The following is an 11,830-nucleotide window of genomic DNA, read 5'->3' on the forward strand; positions in this document are numbered from 1 at the left end:
GCATAGATGTGTCATAATAGGCATCAGCACTCCCTTCTGTGTAAGAGGAGAAGGATGGCTTGTCTAAGAAGGTGCCTGCCACCCATGTAAACTCTTAAATTAAAATAAATAACATTTTAATCTGTTAAAATATAGATGCACACACAAACAAAACACACCTCCTTCCCAGTTAAATGGGGAGCATCTTTTTATGGATCAACAGATTTCTTATCAGTTAATCTGAGTATCAGCACAATACTATACATGTTTACCCAGAAGCAAGTTCTATTGAGCTAAATGGGTATGGGACTGCAGCCAATAGACTAAACATTGCTGTCCTATTTTTCTTTGCTTAATTCTACCAAATTCTTCTTTAAAAACACACACACACATCAGAAAAGGTAGCATTCACTTTAACAATCCTAATGTAGAGTTTTGTAAGCCTCCTCTTCCAAACCAAGAGTTCCTTTGCTGTGACATGTGGTCATATTATTTGTGGGACACATATATGAATTTAATAGCTCCCTAATTCATGTTATTATTTTTATTATTTATTTATTAAATTTATATCCTGCCCTTCCTCCCAGTAGGAGCCCAAGGCGGCAAACAATAGCACTAAAAATGCTTTAAACCATCATAAAAACAGACTTTAAAATATATTAAGACAAAAACATATTAAAACAAAGGATTTTTAAAAACATTTTTTTAAAAAAAAGCTTTAAAAACATCTTTTAAAAAGATTAAGAAATGTTCAGCCAGGATGCTGCTGATATACAATCCCACACAACGGATGAATAAGAAACCAGGGAGGGGAATTTAACCAAGGCAAGAGAAGCAAGGATAATAAATAACAGATCACTGAAGTATAAGAGCAACCTTACAAGAAGGAATGACACAGAAAGATTCCGCTTAAGATCTTGCCTCATGGACATTGCATTGCCTGAACAATGAAGTAGATCTTGGCCATTATGCTGACTCCCACTGAAGAGAAATACTGAGTATACAGAGAGTTGCAGTACGTACGTGACTGCATCCTAGCCCTGAAAAATGCAACTCTCTTTAATGATATTGGGATTATCCTATGAGTTTTCAGGGGGGATGCTAACCCAACCTTTCAGAAGGCTTTTTCCAGAACTGTCGAAAGCTGATTTCTCCCACAGTCTTGGTGTGTAGTTTATATGCATGATGGGGTATGGGAGTGATCATTGAGCTTCCAATTGTTGCACTGCCTGCGGTAATTCTCTGAAGCTGACTTTACAAAGGAAAAATATGCAAGCTTATTGCATATCCAAAATGTGTGATTTTTTCCCCTGTTCAAGTTCTTCTTTGCATCAGCACTAAAATAGCTAGATCACAGATGGGGAACCTGTGGTTCTCCAGTTGATGCTGGACTGCAGCTCCCATTATCCCTCTCCATTGACTGTGCTAGCTGTGACTGATGGGAGTTGGAGTCCAGCAACATCTGGAGTGCCACAGATTCCCCAGCCCTGATGTACAAGGTATATGTAGTTAATAGAGCATATATAGCTACTATGAGAAAGGAACTTAGGTGATATGATTGTCTATCATTTTAATAATTGGAGAGAAGAATGTTGAAGAATATAACAATGCCAGAAAAGTTTAAAAGATATATGAGGGATATGTGGAACCCCATTTGAGAAATGACATGAGTCTCACAGAAATTATTTTTGCTTCTCTCAAGATCATTCTGATATTTTGTCTGAGAAGTAAACTACAAATTGGCTTAGATTTCACTTTAAGTGAAATTTTATGAAAACCCAGGGATGCAGAGCTCCCCTTAGAAATTGCCCAAGTCTTAACAAAACTCTTTTGGTTTCCCTCAAAATTCTTCAGGTGTTCACCCAACGGAAGGCGTTGAAGTATCCTCACATTGAATTGGAATTCTGTTTAGGTGAACTTTTGGTAGCAAATCTAAAGGATATCTGAAATAGTCTCATGAGAGCAAGGGACTGTAAATAGCTTGAAAATTACCTCTTTTTAGAGCAATTGTGAAAAGGGTGGTCCATTTAGTGCTCAGCCAAAGGACAGAGTTAGCAAAACAAATGATTTGTTAATTTGTATAAGACTAGTGAGTGAAGTAAGGTACAGAGGATTGCCAATATTTTAGAGATTAATTATGATCTGGGTTTTGTTTTTTTATTTGAGGAGGTAGATCCTCTTCAAAACTTCCCTTTCAATACAACGTGGGTACAATCCAGCCAAAACTAAGTACTCTCAAGACCCACTGATTCCAGTGGAAGAGAGTTATGCAGATATATAACTCTGTCTACAACTGGATCGTGAGCACTTCTTAGTAGTCTCAGGGATCTGGATCTCATTGCCCAAAGTTGCATGGCATGTGAGCGGGTGGACAAAATTAAACCCTGAAGCACTCCCGGGCTGTCATCTCCATGCTCTGTTACTTGATCATACATCCTTTTTTCAACAGCTGTCTTGTGGTCTACAATGCAGTCAATGGGCCGGCGGGGTGGCATACAGACAGCTGCACATACCTTTCTCAAGTGTTGGTTCAGTTTGCATGGTAGCAAGCCAGGTTCTGTATGTATGCATATTGTTGAGGGAGAGGGGGAATTGTTCACATACTTTTCACATAAAGCAACAGTGTACAGTCTACCCAGTGTGAATAAATTTAATTTAGCCATCTTCATGCCTCCTGGATCTCTTCTTTCTGAAGTTTGCTAGAAAGGCACATGTGTCCTTTGGGCAGTGTTCCAGCTTCACTTTTATTTCTATTTCTCCCTCCCTCCCTCCCTCCCTCCCTCCCTCCCTCTCATTTTTTTAAAAAGTAAAGCTTTCACAACACCACTGAATTTCTGAATAGTCCAATTGTACAATAACCAGGGTGCTGAGATTTCTAAATTGTCCATGCTGCATATTACTTAGTCAGGCCAAACTTTCCTCCCTCACTGCTTTTCCCCACGTCGACCTCAGTGTGGCAGTAGAACAACACGACACCACCTGCTGCAGGGCAATTTCTGTTGACACCATCTGCACTTCAAAAGGGACCTCTTCTAAAAAGACCTTGTGTAGCATACTGGCTGAGAGCATGAGACGTGAGCCAAGACACAAATCCCTGGTTTAAACATTACTTTGGCCACCGACTCTCAGTAGGTGGCCTTTGGCAAGGCAATCTCTCTCAGCCCTCTGTTTACAGTATGGGGGGTGGTAATATTGACCAACCATACATCACTGATCTGAGGATGATAGATCATGGACGGGGAATCTCAACATTAAAAGATATATATATATATATATGTAAGCTAGAGCAATCCAAACCCCGTTGCTGGCAGCAGCAGGGCTATATGGCATGAAAGCCACCACTGCATCCACAGCCCTGCCACTTGGGCTGGTTGGGGTGGAAGTTGGCAGGGCAGCAAAAATGCCTCTTCACTATGCCAGCTTCCAGGCTAGCACAGCAAAGAGGCCCAGATTGTGCCTGTTGCTGTCAGGTGACAACAGTAGGACCATTTATGGATTCAGAAGATCCTTTGCTGGCGCAGCTGCAGCCCTCTCCCTGCCCCTTAAACACCCAATTTGTGGGGTTTCCACTGGCTATCACCCCTCCATTGGTACGTTCCACCGACTCTGGATTTAGGCAGGTGCACTGGGACAGTTAGTAGAGGCACATCCCAGCAACTGAAGCTGGTGGAGCCAGGCAGGTCTAGGCAGGGGGACACCTCCACCTATCCAAACCCCCTCCAGCAGGGCAAATCAGGAGTTTGGGCTGCTCTGTCCGTGGCGTTTTCTGCAAGTGTGTCTATCAATTAAAATATTCTGGATTCTATTTTACAGAGTGCTATAGTGGCAGAAAATTCTGCAACAGTCATCCTTAAGTTTTATTGCAACTATTAGGGCTTGTTTGTGTTTCTTTGGTCCACTTCTAATATTTTATTTAGAATTGGGGAAGGTGCTGGCATGTGGTCCATCTTCTGCACTTCCATAGCCTTAGAACAGATGTGGGAACAGATGTGGGGAGCTGTTGCTGGACTCCTCGCATCAGCCACAGCAGCGTAGCCAATGGGCAGGGACGATGGGAGTTGTAGTTCAGCAACATCAGGAGGCCTGGAGGTTCCCCGCACCTGCCTTAGAAGCTCCAGGTCACATGGAAGGAGCCCACATCTCTCTCCTGCAATAGCGTTGCCTCAGCCCAATGGAGGACTAACCCCAGTGTGAGCATAGCGCAGACTTATTCCCACATGCCCTCAGACTTCCAATAGTGCTGAATGATATGAGAAGGAGTCATTCTACAGTAAGTCCCATCCTGCTAAAGTTATGGCTGGAAGGGACCCTAACATTACAGGTGCAATGTGAAAGGCTGGTTGATGAGCTTCTGAATTAAAACAAGGCAGATGTTCTTAACTAGTGGCTTGAAAAGAAAATTGAAGCTTTGTTAGGTTTGCATATGGTTTGTGCCACTGTAATGTTTGTTGATCAAGACGCTCCAGTTTTAAATTGGCGATGAACACTATTTGACTTTCAGTACTTTTTGTTATTTTTGATATGGCCTCAGACTTGACACTACAGATTACCACTACAGGTAGATTGCTAATGATGGAGGTGGGAAGGAGGGTCCTGCATGCAGACTAGATCCTGAGCTCACCCACCCCGGGCCCACCCACCTGTCAGTCACCTGGTATCATGGTGACATCAGGACACCCATTTTTCTTTGCAGCACGGCTTGAGTCCAACCCCAAATCCAACCCGCTGAATTCTTTTCCAGGCACAGGTTAGATTCAAACCACATCTGCAATGAGAAAATGTTCCCTTGCAACTGTGGGTTGGATTGAAACTGCTTCTGCAAAGGACACCAGGGGGTTCAAAGTTACCACCAGTCAGTTGATTGGCACTGACTTCCAGCCTTGCTTTCATTAGGGATTAGCTGTTGGGAACTCCAGGATGCAGCCAGTTCCACCCGAGCTTGCATTTGGCGCTAAATGTGCTTATCTAACACCTGACAATTATGGTCTCTGATGTGGAACAGGCAGTCATGCCTTGAGGAAAACAGCCTCATGGGCCAAATTATGACACCTGCTGGACCTAATTTGGTCTGGAAGTTCCCCGTGCCTGTCTAACAAGAAAGCCTCAGCACATACATCCTAGAACTTTCATACATCTTCTAAAGCAATTTACAATGTAATGAATGAAAGCTGTTTTCCAGTGACAAGGTCTGACTATCTTCTTGCTCTGGATCAGGGTCACAGGCTTGCATGGGCCTGTCAAGTTAAACATTTCTGATTTGGAAAGATTATGTTGTTTCATCCTAGTCTTCATTCACTGATGATTACCTCCCTTTTTAGTTACTAATTCTGACATTTTTGTCATGTAAGCACTATAATTATTTCTTGAATGTTAAAATCAATGGAAATCAAATGCTGGCTTCCAGATCAGGAAACGCTTACTGCACTACGTCAATTATAAGATTGTTGTGTTTTTCCCCATTATTTTTTAATACTAAATATTCTGTGTTATTAACAGACTTGAAGACAAACTGTTTAATAGCTCAGTGGTTAAAATATATGAAATCTATAGTACAGAAAATGCTATTTTTTCCTGGACACAAATTGGAATTTGAAAGGTACTGGAGTTCAATTCATGGTATGATTTTAGAATAGTAAGCTTAAAAAGCAAAAACTATTGGTTTTGAATGCCACGCTGGCAGTTTGAAGTAATATCTGTTCACAAACCTGGTCTCTAACTGATGGTCTTCTGTTATGCCTTATGTTTGGTGGGATCATCAGTAGATGGACAGACAGGTGAGCATCTGGTGGCTACACTGAAGTAGTTGCTCTTAGCTGAGGGCAATTGGCAGGCCAGGTGGTCCTGGGTGGGTGAAACCTTCACATAGACCAGTTCCTCTGATCCATTACTAGCCTATATTTCAAAGTCACAACCCGGACTCAAGCCAGCATTTTCCTTGCATGCCCTCCTTCCCTTCCCTATTTTTCAGTTTTGGCTGCTTTTGTCTTTTGCCAGTCACTGGTTCACAGGCCTCAGAAGGAACTTTGCATGCATTCCGATGAGCCATTTAGTTTCTCCCTTCCTCACAGCATAGAAGGAAAGACTTTTATATTGTGCTGTTGGTTTTACCTTACTGCTGTGTCAGCTTGGGCTGATCCTGGGGCATCTGTCAGAGGGTCTACAACCTGGGAGTGACTAGGGATAGGCTCCCCAGCTTCCTTCTCCTTGGGAGTCCACCTTAATGAACCTTGGAGGAAATGGAGCACTCTGGCCCATTGTGGCAACTTAAGACCACTGGGTGGTCGTGATGAGGGAAGAGCAGTCTACGTTGTCTACCCTCCGTTGGCTGTAATTTAATAACATTATGGCCTGCTTTACCTGATCTTTGTGCTTGTTCTCATCCTTCTCTTTCCCAATCCAGTCCCAGATGCAGGCACAATAGACTGTATGAGATGTTGCACTTTCTGTACCCTTGTATTCCTGTTCCGTTGTTTCTCATGCTTTCTGTTCCACTGCTTCCTTTTTCCCCCACCCTCCCCTCTACATAGACAGTAGTCAGTGACATATCTTTCCTTTGGGTGCATAAGAAGTAGGGATGGAAAGGTCTGTCAATTTCGGTTCTCTCAGTGTCAAATGTTTCCAGTCTTAAATTCAGTTCTCCACATTTCTGCAGCAATTTGTATTTTTTTTAAAAAAAAAATCCTCATGAAAATTCTCTAGCATTTCAGTGTCATTTTTTCCCCTAATAAACACATTTTGTAGGCAGTTTTGAGTAATGTACACATTTTTGCAAACCATGTATCAGCACACAATTAATTCTTGCATGTTACTTTCACTCATATATTCATCTTGATGCACACTCCCTTAATATATGAATTTTTGTAAACATTGGTTGGTGAACTGCGTCAAAAAATTCAAATAAGTGTGCGTTTCGAAAGGTGGCTGTTTTGGTTCTCCGTGGCGCAGAGTGGTAAGCGGCGGTAATGCAGCCAAAGCTCTGCTCACGGCCGGAGTTCGATTCCAACGGAAGGAGGAAGTCGAATCTCCGGTAAAAGGAGTCGAGATCCACTCAGCCTTCCATCCATCCGTGGTCGGTAAAATGAGTACCCGGCATGTGCTGGGGGGTAAAGAAAGGCCGGGGAAGGAACTGGCAAACCCACCCCATATATACAATCTGCCTAGTAAACGTTGCAAGACGTCACCCTAAGAGTCAGAAACGACTCGCACTATAAGTGCAGGGACACCTTCACCTTTACCTTTATTGTTTCGGAAAGTGCAAATGTAATAGATTTGGCTTGAAATGCAAATTGAATCAAAATTCTCGACCCTCCCTAATTGAGAAGACAGCATGATTTTCTTCCTTTCCTTTTGGTAGTTATATGACCAGAGGTGGAGTTGGCACCATAGCAGCCATTTTGGAATGGAATCACTGTTCTTTTACATGTAACTAGGTGTGATGAAAAAGTTATTTGTATGGCATTCCATGTCATTGGCTTCACATGGGATCTCAGGTACTAAGAGTGCCAGCACAGTGCTCACCTGGGCCATATATCACTGGTGTGTAAAAGCTGCACTCTTAGGCCATATTCACCATACATTTAAAGCACTATGATTCCATTTTAAATAGTCATTGCTTCCCCCAAAGAATCCTGGGAAGTGTAGTTTGTTAAAGGTGATGAGAGTTGTTAAGAGACTCCAGTTCCCCTCACAGAACTACAGTTCTCTAAGTTCCCTGGGAAGAGGGCTTGATTGTTAAATCACTCTTGGAACTTTAGCTCTTTAAGGGGAATAGGGTTCTCCTAACAAGTCTTAGCATCCTTAACAAACGATACTTTCCAGGATTCTTTGGGGGAAGCCATGACGGTTAAAAATGAAATAATAATGCTTGAAATGTATGTGAATGCAGCCTTAGGCAAAGTGACCTGCTTTCAACAAGGTGCCAGCCACAAGGTGACCTAGTTTAAATAAGGTGTGTGGTTGTTAAATGTGAAGCTGTGCAAGCAAAACTTAACTTAGACCTCATAGGCGCCATATTCTGTTACCAGATCTCTGTGCCAGCTATTCCTTTTCCATACTACATTTAATTTTAATTTTCATAAGCTGTACAGTATTTGATTAGTTTTTCTCCTACCCAACAGCTGAAACCAGATGAAAGAATAATCAAGACAGAATATGGACTGTTGATCCGCAGCTTGCAGAGGAAAGACACTGGAGCATATTATTGTAAAGCGCAAGAGCACACATTTGTCCAAACTATTGTGAAGTTAAATTTAAATGTCATAGAGAACGGACAGATGGAAAGCTCTCAGAAAACAGAAGATGAAGGGCGGGATCTGCTCGCTGAGTCACGCCTCCGGTATAAGGATTACATCCAGCTTCTGAGTAGCCCCAGCTTCAGTCTGGATGAGTACTGTGAGCAGATGTGGCACCGGGAAAAGAAACGGCAGCGTAACAAAGGTGGGGCAAAGTGGAAACATGTCCAAGAGATAAAGAAGAAAAGGAACCGGAGGCATCACCAACCTGCTAGCCAACACACTAGGCCTGTGTCTACATAGTATGCATATTTTATTTTAAAAAAGGACTTATTTTGCAAATGAAAATACTTTTGTTAGGTTTTATGGGCCCTCCTTCTTGATGTTGCTTCTCTCAAAGAGACCAGCCAATGCATAGTCATTAATGTATATGAGACCCCCATAGAAGAATACCCTAGCAATGGCCAAAAAACACAAAAACTTCAGGAGCTGTCTGCTGTTCAGTAGTTCTCAGATTTGAACTGAGATAACTTCATTTGAATCTCAGGGCCTGAAGAGTAAATTTGTGTAATGTATCAAATGGCTGTTCTGTTGTTTCCTTATAAAAACATAGACCATGAGCTGTCTGAACAACTTCTAGGTCCCACCGTAGAGGTGTCTGTATTTCACAGCAGGCTGATTAAAGTGTAGGTAAGGGACTGTTAAAAATAGAGCAGCATACCCCTGCACAATAACCCAATAATGGGCTTATATATATGACCTCATGGATTGTGCTTACATAAACGCACACACAAACCCTTCCCAGGGCATGGCATGGCCTACTGACTTTGTCTGGCAAAGCATCACTACATAGAAATAGACTCCAGAGGCTAGTTTTGTGGTGCCAGCAGTCCATGTATCCACATAGATTACAGACTTGGCCCCTTTCTGAACCTTCTTAAAGATGCAGCCTGGTAAGTTGTAGATTCTTGGTAAGGCTGTGGGGCCCTCCATACAACACAGAATGCCCCTCCCCAGACATCACCATACAGGGGCTCACTTCACTTAACTGTATGCTGTACATTTGCATTTCCTGGCCAATATGGACAGAGTGGGTCATAGCCTAAAACTGGGCACTAACACTGAGTTAATTCATAAAAAAGCAAATATATTCCTCGTTTTTTAGGAAGAAATGTAGAGGTTTATTCATTAGGATGTAAGTAGCAACTGGTCTGAAGGCCTTCTGCTGAGATGACATGTTGACTCTAATTGGAAATGCCAGCAAAGATACTCAAGAAGCAAGTGGGAGGTATGCACACAAATCCTATTAGTTAGTAATGGGATTTCTGCCAGCACTGTCTTCCATCTGTCTCTGAAGGCATTTTTCCCCATCCATGTCTCATCTCACCTCTGCTACTTTTAACTCTTTTGTTGCTTTGCATTTGCTTCTTTGATACAAACAACAACAAAATTAAATCCACCAACGAAACTGCGGGAAGCAATTTGCCAGCCCAAAATGGTGGAAACAGCCTTTCTACTTAGCTACGTATTCTTTGGGTATAAAGGTCTTATGTATTTTAGAGACAGTGGTGCATTGTGGGAATTAATGTTTTATATTTGTACTAAAATAAAATTAAAACAAAGTCCATGTGTAAATATTGCACAAGTTAGAGGTGGGCAGCTACGCAATTTTGTAAAATGTCCTCCTCAAGTTGTTGTTGTTGTTGTTCAATAAGTTTAGTTGTCCTGACTGAGTGAGAATCTGGGTCTGATGCCAGGCTAACTTACTCCAGGTTAACCCTGGGCTATGTAGTCTATCAGCATAATTGAAGTTGGTTTATAGTGCCAGAACTGAGATAAAACAAGAATAGCATCTCATCTTATCATCTCAAGGCTGTCCCTACATTACACTGCCTTCTTACTAGCATCCCTCCCATCCTCTGCCCTGCCATTCCCTCCCTCCCTCATACACACACACACACACTTTTTGCTTTTCACGCTTTTTGAGTGTGAAATGACAAATTATCCACTTCCTCACATGGAAGAAAGCTTTGATGGATGCCAAAACTTTCCTTGTTTCTCATGCATTCTCCTCATCTTGGGAGCAAAGTCTGTGGGGAAGCCATGTAATTGGTGTGCCATTCATTAAAGCAAAGCGCCAGCATTGATTTTCAGCTCTGGAAAAAATTAGTAGTAGTTATCCACTGTTGCTCTGTATGTGTAACTACATTTTTTTCTGATTAATAATTGTACAGATGCCGTTTTGTTCTGTTCTGCATTTGTGTTTGGATAAAGGGATGCGCGCATGGAAAATATAAATGTTAATGATTCACATCATCATGAAATAATAATAATAATAAACTTTATTTCTACCCCGCCCTTTTTCCAATAGGACTCAGAGCGGCTTACAACTAAAAACAACACCATTAAAACATACAGAGTATATTATTAAAAAAGAATTAAACTATGAGAAAAATTAAAACCATAAAATATAGGTTAAAAACAGCGGACAATTTAAAATAATAAAATCATATAATGTAATCACCAAACCTATGAGACTTAATCCTGGTCGTTCTCTATCCCAAATGCCCGTTGAAATAAAACAGTCTTTACTTGTCGCCGGAAAGACGGCAAGGAGGGAGCTGATCGCACCTCACTTGGAAGGGAGTTCCACAGCCTAGGGGCGGCCACCGAAAAGGCCCTATCTCGTGTCCGCGTCATATGTGCTTGCGAAGGTGTGGGGAACACAAGAAGGGCCTCACCTGAAGATCTCAAATCCTGGACAGGTTCATGTAGGGAGATACGATCTGTCAAATAGTCTGGACCTGAGCCATATAGGGCTTTGTAGGTCAAAACCAGCACTTTGAATTGTGACCGGAAACAAATTGGCAGCCAGTGGAGCTGTTGTAACAGGGGAGTTGTATGGTCCCTGTAACCAGCCCCGGTTAGCACTCTGGCTGCAGCTCTTTGTACCAATTTAAGTTTCCAAACAGCCTTCAAAGACAGCCCCACATAGAGTGCATTACAGTAGTCTAAGCAGGATGTAACCAAGGCATGCATCACCCTAGTCAGATCAGGTAGCTCCAGGAACGGGCGCAGCTGGCGCACCAGTTTTAATTGGGCAAATGCGCTCCTGGATACATCAGCAATCTGGGCCTCCAAATTCAAAGCTGAGTCCAGGAGTACACCCAAACTGTGAACCTGAGACTTCAGGGGGAGTGCGACCCCATCCAGCACCGGTTGAATCCCTATTCCCTGATCTGCCCTCCGACTGACCAGGAGTACCTCTGTTTTGTCAGGATTTAATCTCAACTTGTTTGCCCTCATCCAGTCCATCACTGATGCCAGACACTGGTTTAGGGCCTGTACGGCTTCCTTGGCTTCAGGTGGAAAAGAGAAATAGAGTTGAGTGTCATCAGCATACTGATGGCACCGAACCCCAAAACCCCGGACAACCTCTCCCAGCGGTTTCATGTAGATGTTGAATAACATGGGGGACAAAACGGAACCCTGAGGGACCCCATAGGACAATGGCCAAGGGGTTGAGCAGGAGTCCCCCAGTACCACCTTCTGGGTTCGGTCCTCCAGGAAGGATTGGAGCCACTGTAACACAGTGCCCTCAAGTCCCATCTCGGCAAGGC

The 11,830-nt window shown here is 42.7% G+C and overlaps 1 protein-coding gene across 3 annotated transcripts in view; it reads left to right on the forward strand.

Moving 5' to 3' along the window:
• SEMA3D (semaphorin 3D) overlaps positions 1-11,044 on the forward strand; it is a 241,906-nt gene extending 230,862 nt beyond the window's left edge. For 2 of the 3 annotated variants that reach the window (XM_061582313.1, XM_061582312.1), the window contains one exon: positions 8,097-11,043. In XM_061582313.1, coding sequence (XP_061438297.1) covers positions 8,097-8,513 — 417 coding nt within the window. In that variant the 3' untranslated portion in view covers positions 8,514-11,043. Of the gene's footprint in view, positions 1-8,096 lie in introns of all 3 variants that reach the window. The other variant, XM_061582310.1, reaches the window with a different exon arrangement.
• Positions 11,045-11,830: the final 786 nt, after the last annotated feature.

Source organism: Rhineura floridana, chromosome 8, assembly GCF_030035675.1.
Source record: "Rhineura floridana isolate rRhiFlo1 chromosome 8, rRhiFlo1.hap2, whole genome shotgun sequence".
In the NCBI taxonomy this organism is placed as follows: Eukaryota; Metazoa; Chordata; class Lepidosauria; order Squamata; family Rhineuridae; genus Rhineura; species Rhineura floridana.